This window comes from Microcaecilia unicolor, chromosome 1 (assembly GCF_901765095.1).
Source record: "Microcaecilia unicolor chromosome 1, aMicUni1.1, whole genome shotgun sequence".
Classification (NCBI taxonomy): Eukaryota; Metazoa; Chordata; class Amphibia; order Gymnophiona; family Siphonopidae; genus Microcaecilia; species Microcaecilia unicolor.
This window is the reverse complement of record NC_044031.1, coordinates 668,536,860-668,558,692: the sequence shown is the minus strand read 5'-3', so window position 1 is coordinate 668,558,692 and position 21,833 is coordinate 668,536,860. Positions and strand designations below refer to the sequence as shown.

At 40.9% G+C, this 21,833-nt stretch overlaps 1 protein-coding gene across 6 annotated transcripts in view; it reads left to right on the top strand.

Annotated features, from left to right (window-relative positions):
• Positions 1-21,833, top strand: part of CD276 (CD276 molecule) — a 234,831-nt gene that overhangs the window by 171,832 nt on the left and 41,166 nt on the right. For 5 of the 6 annotated variants that reach the window (XR_003939989.1, XM_030187125.1, XM_030187153.1 and 2 more), the window contains exons 6-7: positions 8,409-8,447; positions 16,849-16,887. Coding sequence is in view for 5 of the 6 variants with exons in the window: in XM_030187125.1 (XP_030042985.1) it covers positions 8,409-8,447; positions 16,849-16,887 (78 nt within the window). In the remaining variant the exon portion in view is untranslated. The remainder of the gene's footprint in view (positions 1-8,408; positions 8,448-16,848; positions 16,888-21,833) is intronic. The other variant, XM_030187135.1, reaches the window with a different exon arrangement.

The following is a 21,833-nucleotide window of genomic DNA, read 5'->3' as shown; positions in this document are numbered from 1 at the left end:
TGCCAAATACCACTTGGTGCGCGTCCGTTATGTGTGCCCAAAAATAAAAATTATTTTCCAGATGCGCATATTGGATGCGCGCCAAAAATGAAATTATCGCAAAAGCCATGCGGTAGTCGGGTGGTAACTCCATTTGGGTGCGTGTAGACGCTTACACGGCTTAGTAAAAGGACCCCTTAGGCTGGTATTACCAGAGACCCATTCCTTTTAGAATTTTTGCCAAGTGTCAGATACCCCAATAGCACCCCAAAAAGTGTTGTATCTGTATGTGCCCACAGATCTACCTGTACCAGAAATGGTTTTTAAAGGTGGTGATGTGATGCGGAGGAACTGAAAGAAATCTCAGTGAACCTGGAAAACATACTGAGCCCAAATAGACAGAGTAGTAAATCACCTGGACCCGGATGGCATGCATCCTAGGGTACTGAAAGAACTCAAACATGAAATTGCTGATCTGCTGTTAGCATTCTGTAACCTGTCATTAAAGTCATCCATAATACCTGAAGATTGGAGGGTGGCCAATGTAACGCTGATTTTTTAAAACGGTTCTGGAGTGATCCGGGAAATTAGACTAGTACACCTGATATCAGTGCCGAGTAAAATAGTGGAAACTATTATAAAGAATAAAATTACAGAACACATAGATAAACATGGTTTCAGCCAGTAGAAGTCTTGCCTCACGAATTGCTTCATTTCTTTGAAGGCATGAATAAACATGAGGGTGAAAGTGAGCCGGTTGATGTAGTGTATCTAGGTTTTCAGAAAGCTTTTGATAAAGTTCCTAATGAGAGATTCCTGAGAAAATTAAAAAGTCATGAGATAGGAGGCAATGTTCTCCTTCTCTGCCCATATCCAGCAGACAGCTAAGACCTGTCGCTTCTTCCTCTATAATATTAGCAAAATTCGCCCATTCCTCTCTGAACAGACCACCCGAACCCTCGTCCACTCGCTCATTACCTCTCGTCTTGACTATTGCAACCTTCTCCTCGCTGGCCTCCCGCTTAGCCACCTATCCTCCCTTCAATCTGTCCAAAATTCCGCCGCACGTCTCATCTACCGCGTGTACCGATACTCTCATATCACCCCTCTCCTCGAGTCGCTTCACTGGCTCCCGATCCGCTATCGTATACAGTTCAAGCTTCTCCTATTGACCTTCAAGTGCACTCAATCTGCAGCCCCCCATTACCTCTCTACCCTCCTCTCCCCGTATGTTCCCACCCGTAACCTCCGCTCTCAGAACAAATCACTCCTATCTGTACCCTTCTCCACCACCGCTAACTCCAGACTCCGCCCCTTCTGCCTCGCATCACCTTATGCCTGGAACAGACTTCCCGAGCCCATACGCCATGCGCCCTCCCTGACCATTTTCAAGTCCTTACTCAAAGCCCATCTCTTCTCCCTTGCTTTTGGCGCCTAACCACCTTCTCCATTCATGATACCTACACTTACTACATAGTTTGTTACCTTTAGATTGTAAGCTCTCTTGAGCAGGGACTGTCCTTCCCCATGTTTAAACTTGTACAGCGCTGCGTAACCCTGGCAGCGCTATAGAAATGCTAAGTAGTAGTAGAAGAATCGGTTATTGGACAGAAAGCAGAGGGTAGAGTTAAATGGGCATTTCTCTCAAAGGAGGAGGGTGAATAGTGGAGTGCCGCAGGGATCTGTACTGGGACGAGAGCTATTTAGCATGTATAAATGTTCTGGAAATTGGAATAACAAGTGAGGTGATTAAATTTGCAGATGACACAAAACCATATTCAAGGTTTTTAAAAAGTATGTGGACTGAAAATTGCAGGAAGACCTTAGGAAATTGGAATATTGGACATTCAAATGGTAGATGAAATTTAATGTGGACAAATGCAAAGTGATAAACATTGGGAAGGACCATGCAAATCTTCTACCCAGTGTGTGTGACGGCAGCCAAAGAATCAAACGGGGTGCTAGGAATTGGTTAAATAGACATGGTTAAAAAGTGAGGTGAAGAAACCTATTAGAGCTAAAAGAATATCCTTCAGAAAATGGACATCAGTGCTGGGCAAAATGGTAGAGACTATTATAAAGAACAAAATTACAGAGCATATTCAAAAGCATGGATTAATGAGACAGTCAACATGGATTTAGTGAAGTGACATCTTGCCTCACCAATCTACTACATTTCTTTGAAGGGGTGAACAAACATATGGATAAAGGTGAGCCGATTGATATTGTGTATCTGGATTTTCAAAAGGCGTTTGACAAAGTACCTCATGAAAGACTCCAGAGGAAATTGGAGAGTCATGGGATAGGAGGTAGTGTTCTATTGTAGATTAAAAACTGGTTAAAAGATAGAAAACAGAGAGTAGGGTTAAATAATCAGTATTCTCAATGGAGAAGGGTAGTTAGTGGGGTTCCTCAGGGGTCTGTGCTGGGACCGCTGCTTTTTAACATATTTATAAATGACCTAGAGATGGGAGTAACTAGTGAGGTAATTAAATTTGCAGATGACACAAAGTTATTAAAGTTGTTAAATTGTAAGAGGATTGTGAAAAATTACAAGAGGACCTTACGAGACTGGGAAACTTCACGTCTAAATGGCAGATGACGTTTAATGTGAGTAAGTGCAAAGTGATGCATGTGAGAAAGAGGAACCCGAATTATAGCTATGTCATGCAAGGTTCCACATTAGGAGTCATGGACCAAGAAAGGGATCTAGGTGTCGCACCATGGAGCGATACAAAAGCATTATAACATCCTCATTTTTGTTTTCCATTCCATTCCTAATACGCCTGCCTCAGGGGTCTTCCAATTAAAAATGTTTAAAATAAGCTTTCCCACTGATAACTGTGCATTAATTGTTATTTCATCATTGATCTTGTTATACCTAATGTTTCGTTCCACTATGTTACTCATATTCTTGTGTTATTATTAATTGTATCTCTACTCAGCCATGGCAATAGCCAGGGCGGAATATTGTAAGCCACATTGAGCCTGCAAATAGGTGGGAAAATGTGGGATACAAATAAATAACTGAATTAAAGTTGTGCAAATACTAAAGTCCTGAGCAAGACAGCATGCACAGTCTGCACAGGCTCGTAGCATCCTATGCATTCAAAGTGCATAGGACACTAAGAGCTTGTGCAGACTGTGCATGCGGTCTTGCTCGGGACTTGAGTGTTTGCTCGATTTTAATTCAGTTATCAGCGGGAAAGCTTATTTTAGATGTTTTTAACCAGATGACCCCTGAGGCAGGCGTCTTTATGCCGAAACACGGCCCTTGGGTCAAACGTGCAAATTTTATACACAGGACACATGACGTGTCAACAAAAGGTTTTGTCCTGCTTGCGAAGGCCCCTGGTACTTCTTTTTTTTTTTTTTTGTGGTTTGGACTTTATTTCTCATTTTGACCAAATATCCTTACGCTTTGGGTTATTTTTGAAGTTCTGTCAAATCCTGATCAGTAGGGCATTGATGAAAAATGTTCCACATCAGGGTGGTGTTCTCCTTTATGGATGTAATCATGCATCTTCGGAGGTTTATTTTTGTTTTTCATTTCTGACCTATTCACATCAGTGTAGCATCCCTTATGTTTCTTGTATTGTATGATTCCAGGTACATAATTCTGTTAGGTTGAACAGCTTTCTTGAGTGAGGAACTGCAGGATTCTAGATATTCACTGGCAAAGCTTTGAACAAGTAGAACATTACTAGCACAGAATTTAAATCCCACTTTTGAAAGAAACCCTATTGTGCAAAGGAAATATTTTAAACTTTCTAGACTATCTTAACAGACTTCAAATAAGATTCTTAAGCCAAATGAGGGAAATTAATTTAGCTTTTTTTTTTCACAGAGCACTTTCTGAGTACATCTTCTCAAGGCTGGCTTCACCATTAGGCTGACTAGGCATTTGTCTAAGGCAGCAGCTTTTTGGGGGAGGGGGGGTGAGAGATGACAAGTCAAAGCAAAACAATAGATACAGACGGGACACAAACTTAAAGAACCACCAGTATGTACTTTTTACCCGCAGGAAAGGGAGTAGTTTTCAAACAGCCTATTTACCTGGGTAAATTGTTTTTGGAAACTATTGGTCATCTGTATGTATGTGTATACATGCACACATGCTGAAAGCACCGTTTACTAAACCACACTGTAGGTGCTGTCGTTTTTAACATGCGCTAATGCTAGAGACGCCTAGCGTGCCTTAGTAAACAGGGCACTAAATATTTAAAAGAATGATACCCAAATATGTATTTTTTAAAGGACTATTCTAGGACAGTTGGGATGATCATGATTGATTTTTAATTATCAAAATACCAGGGTTAGATCTAGGGACTCAAAGTTAATTGAGGGGACAGAAGACTGAAACTTTACCTAGGATGCCTTATACCTTCGCACCAGCCCTGCATCTTCTATAGGAACATGAACTATTCTACAGGGAATGCTGATATCTCAAGAACATTATTGATTATGGAGTCCATCCTTCAAATACAGTTACAGAACTACGGTCTTGTGAAAATAAGAGAACGAGTAAAAGTGGTAGGAGTGTAGTGAGAGAAGGGCGGAGTGTGCCTTTGTATTTGAATATCGGGAGGTGCTGGAAAACAGGACTATATTTTTATTTTTTTATTTTTGTTATATTTGTACCCCATGCTTTCCCACTCATGGCAGGCTCAATGCGGCTTACACATTGTATACAGGTACTTATTTGTACCTGGGGCAATGGAGGGTTAAGTGACTTGCCCAGAGTCACAAGGAGCTGCCTGTGCCTGAAGTGGGAATTGAACTCAGTTCCCCAGGACCAAAGTCCACCACCCTAACCACTAGGCCACTCCTCCACTCCTGGCAGAACACTTTTGGATTGGAGGAAGGGAGCAGTGCAATGCCAGGATATCAGGGAGTACTGAAGACAGGACTGAGTGCATTACCAAAGCTTTGTAGTGGGACTCAGTAATGAAGTGGCAGAAGGCAAGACTGTGAATAGGGTCTTGGCACTAGAATTAGAAAAAGGGCACAACCTAGGGAAACTTAATAATTGAGTGAAGTCTCTCTCTGTACTTGTCTCTGAAAGTCAAAAGTCGATAACTGAACCCAGATGTCACATTAAACCAAGGCTCAATGGGGTGTTAAACATACAGCTGACATACAAGAAAAAAAATGCAAATGTTATTAGTGTTGGCAGATCTGGCCCTGCCACAGCCTTTGGGAGATGGCAAGAGAGCAGCATCTCTTCTTCCCTTCCTGTTCTGTCTCTTGTCCAGCATCTCCCCCAAATTCCCTGCTCCCTCTGCCACTTCCCTACATTTTCCTGGACCCATACAGAAGCTGAAAGCAAACTCGGTGCCAACATGGGGCCTTTAAGCACAGTCCGCTCTTAAGTGCAGCAGTCTCCCACCCTTGCAACAAGAACTCCTGTATCAGTGGGTGGCAAGACGTGACAGCACTTGAGTGTGGCTCTAGGTTTAAAGGCCCCATGCTAGCCCAGACTCTACTTTCAAAACTTCTGCTTCGATCTAGGAAAATGTAGGGATGTGGTAGGGGCAGGGAATTAAGGGGAGATGCTAGACAGAGGACGGGGTAGACAAGGAAGAAGAGAGGAGAAGCTGAATGGAGGGGGTAGGAAGTGGAAAGGGGAATGGTATACTTGATACTGCCCTTTTTATAACTACATCAGAGCAGTTCAGAATGAAAACATCAATAACCAGAACATTATCATAACACAAGAAAAACATAAACCAATCATAAGACATATATGAAATGAAGTGGGATCAGCTGATTCCACAACAGTAGTAACCGAAGACAACTTGAGCATGTACCCAGGACACAGAAGGAGTTTAGTGAAGGGTGAATAAGGATTCCAGGCACCCGAGGAACCACTACACTGAGCAAAAATCAAAATAGATTTCCCTAAATAGCCAGGTCTTGAGAGCTGCCTTAAACCTGGCAAGAGAGAGCTCTATCCAGAGGTTGGTGGAAAGTAGGAACCACACAACTGAAAGTTGTTGGGAGTGTAGTTGAGCCACAGTATGGAGACTGAGGGAATAAGAAGAGCAGTTGGCATTGAGACTGCCATCTCACTGCTAGTTGTCCTCATGGGGCCGCCTCATGCTGCTTCATTTATCTCACTAAAACTGTATATCTATGCTAGAGCTTGACATCTGTCTCTTAAAAAATACACTAAAATAACAGACACAGTGTGTCAGCACCTAAAGACCTTTGTGTCCAACCTGTATACTTGATGAAAACTTCTAGAAATATGTTAGAACTGAAAAATAGAACAAGGAGTAAGGAAGAAGCCTAGAGGATAAATAAAAAGGGTCTATGGTCTCACCATAAAACACATGCAGACAGACTTAAAAGATCTCAGTATGTATACTTTGGAAGAAAGGCGAGAGAGGGAAGATGATGCATTTAATTGTCCCCATTTAATAAATAGGCAGCAGGCAGGCCTCTGAAAGGAAACTTTGGAATATGGGGTTGTATGATGAAGGTAAAAGGGGATAGACTTAGGAATAATCTAAGAGACTTAGGAATAATCTAAGAGACTTTTCTTTTTTTTACAGAAAAATTGGCATCCCTATGCCTTCAATGCCCCCTTGCTGGGGAATAAGTGCTGTGTTTGCTTGAGAAGAAGGATTTCACATAGTGTCACATAGCTGCCTTTTTTCCCCCTTTGTATTCATTTTCTTAAAGAATTTGGGAATGCCACAGAATTTGACACACTAGAAGAAAGACTGATATTTTCAACGTGCAAAGCTGTAAAAATTAGAATTATATAATATGGGGTACAAAGTTGTTTACTGGAACACAGTTTGGTCTAACTAATCATTTGAATGTTACAAGGTATTTTTTTCTAACCTAGAAATTAATTAGGTAAATAATGGACACAGCAGTGAGAAGGTTATGGTGTAATTACGTATATTGGGTACACAGGTCATAGGCTTGTTCTAAACCAGTGCAGCCCTTTCAGACTACTTGGATTTTATTTAGGGCTGCAGTTTGATTAAAAATTTAATTGTGATTAATCACATGATTGAAGGTGTGTTGTCCCCTCCCCCCACTGCAGTTCCTTGTGACTTTCGGCAAGTCACTTAATCCTCCATTGCCCAGAGTCACAAGGAGCTGCAGTGAGAACAAAAATAGATAACATACCTTCAAATGGTTTGATTAATCGCATGATTAATTGTGATGTACAAATTTTAATTGAAATGTAGCCCTAAATAAAGAATAAAAAGTAATGAAAAGATAAGAAATGCGAATTGACAAATTATATATTAAAGAATCTAAAGCAGCATGCAGAATAGCTATAAACAACGTTTTCACAGCCAGAAATGCAGACCTAATTTTATTTGGACTAGCTTGTAACTAGGAATAGCCTTCTTTCAGGGCTAGTTATATACTTGATGCTGCCCTCTCAGCTTCACTGTTAGTCATTTCTGTCATTCTTTCCCTGATCTAATGCTTATTGCCTCTGTGGGTTGGCTGCCGTCTCACTACTAGTTGTCCTCGTGGGGCCTCCTCCATGCTGCTTCGTTTATCTCACTAAAACTGTATATCTATGCTACAGTTTGACATCTGTCTCTTACTATACTAAAATAACACAGACACAGTGTCACAGCACCTAAAGACCTCTGTGTCATCTTAGGGCATCTTTATTTTGTGTCCATCCTGTTGACTTGATGAAAAATTCTAGGAATATGTTAGAACTGAAAAATAGAACATCTGGACTTTATTTATATTGTGTATCCAAAGATGAACTTTGCTTGCAGTTGCTGAGTTGTCAGACCATGTGGATGTTGCAGTGAATATAGTGACCTCCTTTTTTGTCTCTCAATAAAGGTCACATTTTAAGAAAGGATCCATATAAAATTTGAACAATTTTTATGTTGATCCAAAAAAAAAAAAAGGATCACAATCCACACCAAATCCAGGGGCTCTTGGATCACTCTATAGCTATGAGTAACTAGGTACAGGTCATATGCCCCTCTAATAACTGACAGTATCATAAACCAGTGTAAGAGGTCATGGGTAGAAAGAGTCAAAAGAACCAATGAAAACTAATATAAAATATGCAAAAATGAATATGTGAATAGGAGAAATTCTCAGAGTAATAACTCACCGAAGCAAAATTCCACCCTTTTCCTATAGGGTGGATAAGTTTCTCGATCATTGAAAATCTCCAATGTGCAGATATGACCAAACTTTAGTACTTCCAATCCAAATAAGTGACAAAACAAACAATATGCTCTCAATACTATTAATTAATTGAATCTCGCTATCCATGTCCTCAGAAGTATAATTGGGAATTATAATATTAGTATTTGGTTTACCTCTAATAACTGATACATGAGTGACTTAACATTGGTTAAATAAAGCTTAATTCTGGCTGTGTGAAACAGAATATCTTATTAAATATATTACTTACTTTCTTCCAGGGACAGAGGAGCAGGCTGATGGAGAAGAGCTAAAAACAGGTAGGGTTGGTCATTCTTCTTTATCTTAACATAGACCTAATCATACATGCCAGATAATGACAGTACAGGGATGTTTGTTAAATTTGACATACTCACTGAGCAGGCCACCAAGGTGGTTTACAATAAATGCCCTACTGTAGGGGCAGCAAATGTTTGATAAGAGGGCTACATTGGAAGCCATGAATGGGTTGGAAGGTTGAGGAGTAGGGGTGGTAGTACAGCTAGTTTAATTACTTTAAAATGTTCACAATGTAGATGCAAGATATGTATGTGTATATACATGTTTTGTTTAAAATATTTTCATCCCATCAATCACTACTGGTTCTAGGTGAGTATACCAATAATAGATGTAAACACGTATAGGAAACATGTTTTTGTCCCCAAATGATTTGATTCTTTAGTGTTTGGGATGATTTGAAGATTATTGATTGATTTAATCCTCACACTTATCTTATATGGTCCCCTTAAAGTAGTTTGTCCCCAAGCATTTTCTAATATGAGTAGGAGCCTCGTCCCTCAGCTCCTCTTTGGGAGGCTGGCAACAATATTCACTTTCAGCTGTCGTAAGTACATAAGTATTGCCATACTGAGACAGACCGAAGGTCCATCAAGCCCAGCATCCTGTTTCCAGCAGTGGCCAAGCCAGGTCACAAGTACCTGGCAAGATCCCAAAACAGTACAATACATTTTATGCTGCTTATTCACAGGAATAGTAAGGCAAGTGGTTGCTCTGCCAACATCTTCATTAACCCCCTCCCCCCCCCAAATATCCACCTTTAATGAGACACAGATATCTGTATGTCATGAAAGGCCGACATACTTAGCTTCAAACAATGACGTTGTCAAATCAGCCATGAAGTAGGTGTCAGCCTGTTGGAAGTAAAAATGTGCAATGTGGATGGGGCTGAAAAAGGCACCAGTGGACCTGGTTTGGTTCATGATTGTAGTTTGCCCCCCCCCCCCTCCTCCTGTATGGTTGCTCACAACTAGAGCAACAGGGTGTGCTGCAGGATAGGGTTACGGTGTCTTGAGAAAGTAATGTCTATAACAGTCTTGGAACCACCAGAGGTGCTGCAGGTCCAGAATTTAGATGTATTACCAGGTTGTTGCTAAGAAGTGGTACTGGAATAGCAGGGCTTCTGCAGGTCTGTGGCTTATTGTCCATACTGTGTGAGCAAGCTTGTATAGCAACTACTTGCACTGTACATGATGTCAGACAATTCAGCTTTAAAATAGACCATGTTCCTTAAACACCAGAAATGTTTACCAGCTCTTAACCTTGGGGTAATCTTCAACTCCTGTCTCTCCTTCTCTGCTCACATTCAGCAGATTGCCAAAACCTGTCGTTTCTTTCTTTATAACATCAGCAAAATCCGTCCCTTCCTCTCTGAGCACTCTACCAGAACCCTTATCCACACTCTTATCACCTCTCGCCTAGATTATTGCAACCTGCTTCTCACCGGCCTCCCTATTAGCCATCTCTCTCCTCTTCAATCAGTCCAAAACTCTGCTTGGCGACTCATTTTCCACCAGAGGCGCTATGCTCACATTAGCCCTCTCCTCAAGTCACTTCACTGGCTCCCTATCCGTTTCCGCATTCAATTCAAACTTATCTTTCTGACCTATAAATGCATTCGCTCTACCGCTCCCAAGTACCTCTCCACTCTTGTCTCTCCCTATGCCCCCCCCTCGGGTACTCTGTTCTGTGGATAAATCTCTGTCTGTCCCCTTCTCCTCTACTGCTAATCCCAGACTCCGTTCCTTTTATCTCACAGCACCTCACGCCTGGAATAGACTTCCTGACCTTGTACGTCTAGCTCTCTCCTTGGCTGTTTTCAAATCCAGGCTAAAAGCCCACTTCTTTAACGCTGCTTTTGAGTCCTAACCACTACTCACTTGCCCTGTACCCCTTTTATCCCCTCTTTAATTCCCTTACCTCTTAGTTGTTCTGTCTGTTTGTCTGTCCTACTTAGATTGTGAGCTCTTTGAGCAGGGATTGTCTTTTTATGTATGATGTACAGCGCTGCGTATGCCTTGTAGCGCTATAGAAATGATAAGTAGAAGTAGAAATGGTGAGTCACAAGGAACAGAGGATATTGTGAATGATTATGTGTTCTTATTGTGATTTTTATTACCTGTGGTTTTTCCTATTGTAAACCACTAAGATGTTGGTATGATGGTATAGCGAGTTCATAAATGAAATGGTTCCATAAGACACTGTGGCGGTAATTCTGTAAAGTGGATGCTAATATTTGTGTACATACATGCATATTAATGGCAAAATTTGCTCAAGTACTATTCTATAAAGGTGCACCTAATAGCATCATATCCTATAAAGGAACTTAGGTTTCTACTTCCCTTTATAGAATACTACCATAACTGGTATATGCACAAAGAGCTGGTGAAAATGCTTACGTAACATAGTATTCAGTTATGTGCTTAACTTTAAGCCATACCCAGATTCCTCCCATGTATATAACTACCTGTCAAATACACACCAAGTAAGAAATAGCTATCCTAATATGGTTGTGGATGCTGGCAATTGGCTTAAGTTATCACTTTTGATCTGACCAGTGCAAGTAATAGTATAACATCACAAACTTCTGAAATAAGTAAAATTAAGGAAAGCAGTGCAAATTAATATTTAACAGACTTGATATGCTACTTTTTGGGGGGATACCAAGCAAATTGGTTTACAATCGATCAGAAAACAGAGAGAGAGAGAGAGAAAAAAAAGAACATAGACAAAAAAGAGGAAGACAGAGGGAAGTGAAGTACTTTCGTGACCAGACCAATTCAGAGCAATGGGTTGTGTCCGTCTACCAGCAAATAGAGACAAAGAAGAAAAATAGTTCCAAGTAATTTGCCCCTTAAGTGTATCGTGCAACCTGGAGTGTACAGTATTTTTCTGTTTCTTGAAGCGGATGGTAGTGGATTATGCAGCTTCTCTGTGGTTCTTCTCTGGCAGATCCTGATCCAGATCATCTGGGTGTCAGTTGAGCAGGGGGTCATTTACTGGTTGGTCTGACTCTCTTACTACTTAAACTTGGATGATACTCGGTGTCCAAAGTCATTCATCTCCCCAGCCTTGGTGACATTCGGTGGTGCTGGTTCTACCCTCCTCCCCCCCCCCCCCCCCCCCCCTCACTCCATGGAGTCTACAACTCTGTTCTTTCAATGAGGGAAGATTATATGGAGCTTAATAAGGCTACACTTTATTGTGTAACTGCCTTGGTCTGTGTGACACTTCTCTGAATGCTTTCCTGCTGGCAGGAATGTTTGACACTTTTTCCAAGGACATGTTTCCTAAGTGCTGTTTTATTACTGTGTCTCAGGTTTTCAGTGGTTTTCTAAGCTGGTCGCCATTGAGTGGTGAGAGTTCTGCCTGCAGCTCTTTCCTAAGCCATAATGCCATTGGTGGTATTTCCTTCGTGGCCGCTCCTTCCATCAGTATGTTGTTAAACTGGTCTCAGGCGCACCTACTGCCTCTTGTTTTGACAGGCTGCCTCTCTTTCCACATAGTTCTGCTGTGTTATAACATGGAATTTCTGATTTCGCCTGTCTAGCGTATGTTCCCGCCCGTAACCTCCGCTCTCAGGACAAATCACTCCTATCTGTACCCTTCTCCAACACCGCTAACTCCAGACTCCGCCCCTTCTGCCTTGCATCACCTTATGCCTGGAACAGACTTCCCGAGCCCATACGCCAAGCGCCCTCCTTGCCCATCTTCAAGTCCTTATTTAAGGCCCATCTATTCTCCCTTGCTTTTGGCACCTAACCACCTTCCCCATTCATGCTACCTACACTGACTACATAGTTTGTAACCTTTAGATTGTAAGCTCTCTTGAGCAGGGACTGTCCTTCCCCATGTTAAACTTGTACAGCGCTGCGTAACCCTGGCAGCGCTATAGAAATGCTAAGTAGTAGTAGTAGCTGCTGTATAGATATAACTTTTTACCTTGGGTGGTTTGTGGCCTGGTATTATTGTTTGTTCTTGTGCCCGGGTAAGCTAATGTTTTCTCTCACTGCCCGTTCCCGTCCGGCTGAGGGGTATGGGAGGGCCACGTGGTATTGGATATGGATATGTATTTGTGCAGTTGTGATTAATGATTTTAATGATGTATAAATGATGTTGTAATGTATTATATTTTTATTTGGTGTAAGCCGCATTGGACTGCAATATGGGGATATAGAGTATAAAAGAGATGTATTGGTCTTTGTTCTTGGTACCAGTGCTTTTTGGTACAATGCTTTTTCGGCATGATGAGAGCTCTTCAGGTGTCTTTGGCAATTGCAGCTTTTATTTCCTCATGCCCACACTTGCTGGTGCGTTGGGATAAGCACTGGTCTTCCCTGGATTTCTGAAGTGTGAGTCTTGGCAGCAGGCACTCCTTCTCAACACAGTCCATAGTGCTCAGCCATACTGACAGCCCTCTCAGTTAGGCTGAGCTGTCTGGTGCTCGCATTATTTAGTGCTCATTTTCCCTGTTCTACGTTCAGTACCATTTCCTCAGTGCATGTCCACTGAGTCAGTTTCTGCTTCCTTCTCTGAGGCCATTCCAGGCACCTTCTGCTTCAGTCACTGTCAGGTGTGAGCGTTCTCATTGCCTGACTGTCAGCGCCTGGACTTTGACTCTAGGTTATGTGGCAGCCTTAGCCAGGCGGTTCCACTTTACAGCCTCTCTCATGGCTTTCACTATAGCTTCCTGAGCTGTAGCACTCAGCCACAGATTTCAAGTGTTTTGCAATGTTGACATTCTCGGACTTTTACCTGTCCTCAGCAGCATTTCCTGCTCATCCTTCTGGTGCCTTTTCCTCAGGTTGGAGCAGTGCCTTGCTGTTCCCATGCTGGTTTTCTTTTGTAACCTCAGTCCTGTTCAGCAGGCCCCTTTCTGTCTTGGGTAATTTCTTTCTCTGACATACGGTACAGTTATGTCCATATCTGTTCATCCTTGCTGGCTTGCTGCAACTGGTTCTGGAGTTTGTTTATTTGTTATTCATTGTCTTGGCTCAAGCCGTGTCAGCTGAAGAAATCCACTGCTGAGTCACCCCCTTACTCCTTGTACTGCCTCGGGAGCGAGTAAGTCAGAGGGGTACCTCCAGCCACCAACGCTTGCACTCTCCAAGCATGTTCAATTTGTGCATGAACTGAGCATGTTCAGGGAGTGCCAGCATGATACAAGCTATATGGGCAGCCTGTGTCTTGTCATAAAATTTCTGTCCAGTTCTGGGGTTCTACTTATTTTACCTTTACTTAATACTATTTGAGGAGTTGTTGGTTTTTTGTTTTTTTTTTTGCTTTACCAAAACAGCCTGAGGTGAATTACAGTTTAAAATGTACTTATAATATCTAATCCTTTATAAAAATTACCAATAAGCTTAAAATCTAATCTCTCCAAATCCATTTCCTGAAAATATATCTTATAAAATTGTTTACAAATTTTTTTTTAAACTTCTGATAACATTGGATTCAATGAAGGTCTAGGGTCCCATTTCAGTACAATCTGAACTGATAAGTAACATACATAGAAGCGTATTTTCAAAGCACTTAGACTTACAAAGTTCCATAGTAACCTATGAAACTTTGTAAGTGTAAGTGCTTTGAAAATGAACCCCGTTGTAACATAGTAGATGACAGCAGAAAAAGACCTGCTCGGTCCATCCAGTTTGCCCAACAAGATAAACTCATATGTGCTACTTTTTGTGTATACCTGACCTTGATTTGTTTCTGCCATTTTCAGGGCACAGACTGTAGAAGTCTGTCCAGCACTAGCCCCGCCTCCCACCACCGGCTCTGCCACCCAATCTCGGCTAAGCTTCTGAGGATCCATGCCTTCTGAACAGGATTCCTTTATGTTTATCCCATGCATTTTTGAATTCCGTTACCATTTTCATCTCCACCACCTCCCGTGGGAGGGCATTCCAAGTATCCACCACTCTCTCTGTGAAAAAATAATTCCTGACATATTTTTCTTGAGTCTGTCCCCCTTCAATCTCATTTCATGTCCTCTCATTCTACTGCCTTCCCATCTCCGGAAAAGGTTCGTTTGAGGATTAATACCTTTCAAATATTTGAATATCTGTATCATATCACCCCTGTTTCTCCTTTCCTCCAGGGTATACATGTTTAGGTCAGCAAGTCTCTCCTCATATGTCTTGTAACGCAAATCCCATACCATTCTCGTAGCTTTTCTTTGCACCGCTTCAATTCTTTTTACATCCTTAGCAAGATACGGCCTCTAAAACTGAACACAATACTATATGAGACATGGGGTAAGAAATAATATATTGTAGAGGAATATATTCGAGTTATTCCCCGAGTTTTCCACGTCATCACTGTGACCCCTGACGCAGGTGCTAGTCACCGAAACACGGCCCATGTTGGGTTTTTTTTGTCAAGGCTTATTCATTAAAGAACTGTGTTCCATTTTTAAAGGCCTGTGGTGCTGTTTTTTTGTTTGGACTTTAGTTTGTACTTCGTTCCCTCTCTTTTGCTATATCCATTTGTTCTTTTGCATGCTTTTATTTTCTTGCCTGGACTCTATTGCATATCCTGTGGTACCATTCTTGTATGTTTTGACTGTCCTGCATGTTCTACCACTTTTACATACCTTGACTTTCTTGCTTGCCCTAGCTGTCTTCCTTGTCTGTTTTTGTTGTTGTAACTCTATTACTTCCCTATCTCCTCTTTTATTGACCCATGCTTGCATTATTGGCATCTCTGCCCGCCTTGGATAAAGTGTTGCTATCCTTTAATAAACCCTGATAGCATTGTACCACTGTAGCCAATGAGTTAATTATTTGCTTGTTCCGTTCCTTTTATCTCTTCCCAAGCACACCAATTACTACATTGTATGGGAAGGGCTCACAACCAATCTCTCATCACAAGCCACTGGTGAGCCATCTCCCTGCAATATCTCTGTCTTTTATTTATGTTAAATTTGTGCTAGGAATTTGTGTGTTTAATTACTGTAGGGATACTGTGAAGAGCTATAATTCTTGGAAGCAAACATAGTTTTTTTTTTCATTGTTGTACTTGAAGTTAAAAAGAGAGAAAAAAAAAGACTGAGCAAGATTGATTTTGAATATAAATGATATAATCTGCTAATTAATTTCTTGAGCCTATTAGAGATGAAACATATGGCAGACATAACCTGAATGGTTTTGTCCTTTTAATTTGTAGTGTATGCCTTTATTTCAGTTACAGAGGACCTTCTTTTTCAGCAAGTTCTTGAGCTGATGCAGAAAGTTTACATTAGAGCCATGCATGGCTTCTAATGCTTAATGCATTTTGCTGATTGGAAGTATTCACCCAAGGGTCTGCTAAGGGCTAGTTCTGGGTGCATGTCTGAGCAAAAACGCATACCTGCACACATCTGTACTTTGCAGTGCTGATTTCAGGAAAAAGAAGAGCAAGCATTAAATTCTCACAGAAGATACTGCAGAAGAATGAGCTGAAGTATGCCTCTTCAGACGTGTTAAAGCTTGTGCATCTGCATCAGTATTCCATACCTAATAGGCTCATTACCTTTTATTCTTAATATGCTGTGTAAAACTTTGCACAGGGTTTGCTTCTGCAAAAAAAAAAAAAAACCTTTTCTGCAAATGTTGCGCTAATCCCACGTTAGTCTGAAGAAGCTTTCTGCATTTGCCCCCTCTGTATGTAGCACTTTGCTTTTAATACAAGTTGTCTTCCAACAGTAAATCCTGAATCTTTGAACAGTTTTTGTTATACTGTATTTGTTACCTTCTGTCATAACACACTGCTCTTAATACAAATGACGGTAGAACTCAGAACCAGTTTTTTAAAAATTTGCATTTCAAGTTTCGTCAAAGACGTAATAATACTTTGACAGGAAATTCAGAATAAAGAAATTAGACAATATTATCAAAAGATAAATCTTAATCATAGCCCACAAAAAAGGGGAGATCCAAGAGCAGTAAATCCATAGGAAGATGGATATTTAAAGGAAAATGTAACAGGAAATACAGTTGCGCTGATCCACTCAGGGCCTCTGCTCTAGGTGCCCAGCGCTCCACCAGGTGCTGTGGAGGACTTGCAGCCCTTCTGTATATCCTCACAGCTGTATCCGGGGTGACTCCCAGGTTCACCCCGATCTTCCCAGGGCCCTCGCTCCAGGTGCCCAAGGTTTCCAGGTGCTTTTTGGCTAGGATCAGGCGACCCTCGGGGAGGAATGCTGGCTTCGGCCTAACCCCTGGTAAGCCTTTCCTCAGACAGATGTTCTGATGACATGGAGTCAGTTTGCATCTCTTGTGTATATGTATGTTGTACTCTTTGAAAATCAATAATTCTCATATTGATATTGTACTTGGATTTTGTTTTGGGTTTGTTTTTTTTCCTACTTGTATCTCCTAATTTCTTTTTCTTTCCCTTCCGCAGCAGCCACACAGCCTCTGAAAAGTTCAGAAACCAAAGAAGGTAAATTGTTGGTTTTTCTTTTATTCCTCTGATGCATGGAATGTGATGATGCATGGTTTGTAGGGAAGAGCAGGAATATGATTCAGGATACCAGAACTTGAACCCAAGTATCCTCACATTTACCTCTTTACATTACATCTTCCTTGAAATTTTGTCTGTATAGGGTCATAACCTGATGTAATAGATAAATTCAAAAGCCAAATGACCATGTTCAAAATCAAGACGATACCAATCTCAAGCAGCCTACCATTAACTTGAGGCTTCTTTGGGGTGTGTGTACATACTCTACTAACAAAATTCAAAGATACTAAGATGAATTAATAATAGGTTCAACAAAAAAAGGTGGCTAACACATTTGGAAGAAGTTACATAATAGATACACTTTTTCAGTCTAAATTTCTATGTAACTATGGGGTGTATGCATTAAAACTTGTGCTAAACGTTTTAGTGTGTAATTCATTGACATTTTTATGACCACATTAAAATAAACTTTACCAAGGGAATTCTAAAATTTATCGGCAATAGCATAGCCACACTACTACCATGGAAATTAACACAAATGAGAGCAGTACCAAACAAGGTGCCATGAAGTCCCCCTATGCTAACTGTTCCAAAGTGAAAGGGCTGGTTAGTAGAGGGAGATTTCATCCTCCCCCCACCCCCCAGTGGCGTAGCCAAGGGTGGGCCTGGATGGATTCAGGCCCACCCAGTAGCAGCACCTATGATGTGGCTGGGAGGGATCCCCAAGCCCCAGCAGCTGAAAACTCCCAACAACTGTCCCTCCTTGCATACCTTGTAAATAGAAGATCGTCGCCTGCAGCGAGCAGTGACTGATACATACTGTTCGCAAAGGCACCACAGTCTTCCCTCTGATGTATTCCTGCCTATGTGGAAACAGGAAGTTGCATCAGAGGGAAAGCTGTGGGGCCAACATGAGCAGTGTGTATTAGTTGTTGCTCGCTGCCACTGAAAATCTGCTATTTAAAAGGTATGCAGGGGAGGGAGATATTTGAGAGACCATATGACATGCAGGTGAGAGAGGGAGAGACCAAATCACTTGTGGGACAGGGTGGAGTTCTTCTGCCCACCCATCTTTGGGCCCAGGCCCACCCAAAATTGGGTGTCTGGCTACACCCCTGCCGCCCCCACCTTACTTAGTGAAGAATGTACTGACCACAATGAAGCTCCTTATTCAAAATACCAGCCTTCCTGTATAACAATTCAAGAAGCCCACTCTGGGGTTACCTACCTCCCCATTTCCTCTTTTTCTTCCTTCCAGAATGGATACATATAATTTCTTTCCCAGCAGGAGGGAGTACTATGCCATCCTGCTGGCAGAACCACTGATGCCAGAATGATGCTACCTCATAGTGCTTCACCATATATCAAGCATTATGAGTAGCCTTTAGGCAGTATCATTCTAAGAGTGGTGGCCTGGCTGGCAGGATTGCAGTTCCTCCTACCAAGGAACTAAAGAGGTATCTCCAGAATGATAGATATTCATCCCAGAGAGGTGGGTGAAGGAGTTTTAAGTAGTTTTCAGAGGGGGCTTCTATATTTTTGGGATAGGGGAACTGAGACTGAGGCTTTCTTAGTTGTTTTTGTGGGGAGTTGGCACTTTAATTGGGTACCTTGCTAACTTGTTCCTTCATTTTGGACTGGTTAAGATTGCAAGCTGGTTTTAGGCAAGTGCTACATTTTTGATGATATTGAGCCTACAATAAATAGCAGGTAGAGGTGAGCATACTATGCTACATCATTAGCCCTCTAAAGCCTCATTTGCATCTTTTCCTAATTTGCATACAGAAATGCACTCTTGACTAATGTCATAGGAATCTGTTGAATGTGTGCATGAAGGTTTTATTGCATTCATACTAGCCTTTATTATATACACCCTTATACGGAAAATATTCTTGAACAGCTTCTTTTCAGACAAAAGATAACACATTGCATTACTAACACAAAATGCTTACTAACATAAGAAGGGCACGGTTTATTAAGGTGTGTTAGCATTTTTAGCGCGCGCTAAAAACACTAGTGCACCTACATCGCGACTTAGTAAACAGGGCCCAAGAAGTGCCATATCGGCTAAGATCAATGATCCATCAAGTCCAGCATATTCTCTCAAATCGCAGCCATTCAGAGTCATTTTGTTATGTTATCTGAGTTTTATATTCTCATATATCCCCTTATGAGTTCAAAGTGGATTACAAATTAAGAAGCCATTCATATGTGGGATGAAACATCTTCTGGTGATAGAATAGTTAAAAACTATTTGAGACAGAGGTTTTTAACTCTCTTCACAAAGCATCGTAATTTTATAACTAACACAATGGCACTTCAAGATGGTTCCATTCTTCTGCAACTAAATATCCAAAAGAACACAAAAATTTTTGACACAAATATACACAAACAGTGGCACATATGAGTTTATCTTGTTGGGCAGACTGGATGGACCGTGCAGGTCTTTTTCTGCCGTCATCTACTATGTTACTATGTAAATCTGATGATCTTAGTTGAAAGATAATAGAGGTGAATTACCATGAGAACACAATGTTTTGTTCTGAGGAGAAAAATTTAGCAAACTGCACATATAGTCTAGTGCAAAACCATTTAATATTTTAAAGACACAGCAGAGGAGCTTAAACTTGCTTTCACTGGGAGCCAATGTAATATCCACAATATCAGGGAAGTCCGATCACATTATTTTGCCTTAACAATTAATTTTACTATGGTATTTTGTAGACTGTTTCTTCAATGAAACATTTAATCCAATAAAGTAATTTTAAGTCAAAAATTAAACTTTGAACTACTCATTTGAAATGTTCCTCATAGACATAGGATCATAATCATCCTTAATTATTTATAGGACCCTTTTACTAAAGCTTAGCACATGGCCCATAGGAATATAATAGGACGTGCAGTATTTAGCACGTGCTAATGTCTGTTTGCATGCACTAAGCTTTAGTAAAAGGGCCCATATGTTTCCAGAGTGCCTGTCTAATTCACTTGTAAACTTGCTGATCCATGGTTATGGTTGAATCTAATATTCCTCAAACTTTTAATTAAGATTCTAATGAGATGTCAGAACCAGATATTGGTACTGATTAATTACTCAGATTAATTTTCTTTACATTAAGAATCAGTCTGAGATGTAGTCCAATTTAAGACTGAGTTAAGGTACCGGTTCAATAATTCACTTACCCGGTTTATTTACTGTGGAACTAGGATGAGTAATAAAATATCTGCTTAAAAAAATTATTATATTTAATTTCTGCAACTTCTTTCCAAAGTTAGCAGCCTTATCGATATTGAGCAAAATCAGAGAATGTGGAGAGCCTTGTGGCATTTCACATTCCAGTACCAATGAGCTAGAACTAGTGCAGTGGGAGGGGGGTATATTGTGTCAGAGGATCTCAAGGTAATGACAGAATGAGAAAGTGGTGGTCAAAGCCAGAAGGATGCTAAGCTGTCCAGAGGCATAACTAGAGGCGGCAGGGGGGGGGGGGGGGGGGAAATCACATAGAAATAATGCTCCTGTACTGTTCATTGGTGAGGCTTCACCTGGAATACTCTGTTCATTTTTGGAGGCCGTGTCTCTATCTCTGAAAGGAGATAGAGGCTTGAAGTGGTCCACTGAAAAGCAACCAAAATTATGTAGGGTCTGTACCTGAAGACATAAGAGATGAAAATTGAGGACCTCAATAAATATGTATCCCATAAAAAGGAGTGGAGATAGGATATAGATGTTTAGACATTTGAAAGATTAATGCACAAACCTTTTCCAAAAGAGGGAAAGCTGTATAATTAGGGGACATAGTATGAAAATGTAAGTGGGTTGGCTCGGGAGAAATATCAGGAAATGTATATATTTATGAAAGAGCGATGGATGCCTGGAATGACCTGCTTGGGATGAGTATTAAGATGGGAAATAGGGGTAGAAATATGAGCTCTCTTCTTGCCTCACACTTTTTTTTTTTTTTTTTTAAAGAACATTCAACCAGATATCCAAGAGGCCCCTTTCTTTGCTGTCTTCAGGTGTTACTAAAGTCACATTTATTGAGACTAGTATGTTAAGTGCCTAATTACCTTGGTTTTGTTTTTAACTGTGTTTTTACTTCAGACTTATATATTTTATTTATGTAAAAGTGAAGGAAAAGCATTGACAACATATGTTTTTAAATCCTCTTCATTATGCAGTAAACATTATTTTTCTGTTTTCATTTGTATTGGGTACAACAGTATAAAAAAATCACTATAAGTAAAGGTAATAGAAACATAGAAAATGATGGCTGATACAGGCCATACGGCCCATGCAGTCTGCCCATCCATATCATCTTCTATCTCTTCATGCTTTCTTGAATTTCCTTAGATTACTTTTGAGTCTTACCCCCCCCCCCCCCCCCCCCCCCATCAACTTCATTGTACGCCCTCAGGTTTCTTGTTCCAGAGCTTCCTTTCAGTTGAAAGAGATCTGCCTCCTGTGCATTTATGCCACAGAGACATTTAAATGTATCAGTCATATCTCCTTTCTTTCATCTTTCTTCCAAAGTCTACATATTGAAGTGTGTGAGTCTGTCTCTGTGTGCTTTGATGAAGACCACTGACCGTTTTAGTAGCCACCCTCTGGACTAGCTCAATCTTTGTGTTATCTTTTTGAAGGTGCGATCTCCAGAACTGCACACAACACTCTAAATGGGGCCTTCCCAGAGACTTATACAAAGGCACTATCACTTCCTTTTTCCTGCTGGCCGTTTCACTTCCTATGCACCCAAGCATCCTTTCCTCTCCAGAATGATTTGTGCAGAGGCTAACTTCGCCTTCAAGAGCCTATTAAAAACATTTTATTTTATTTATTTATTATTTTTTTTTACACAGCCCTTTGATTATTTCTCGGGATAGGAAGATGAGAGTGCACGGACAGACCTGAAGTAGTTGAGTTTAGA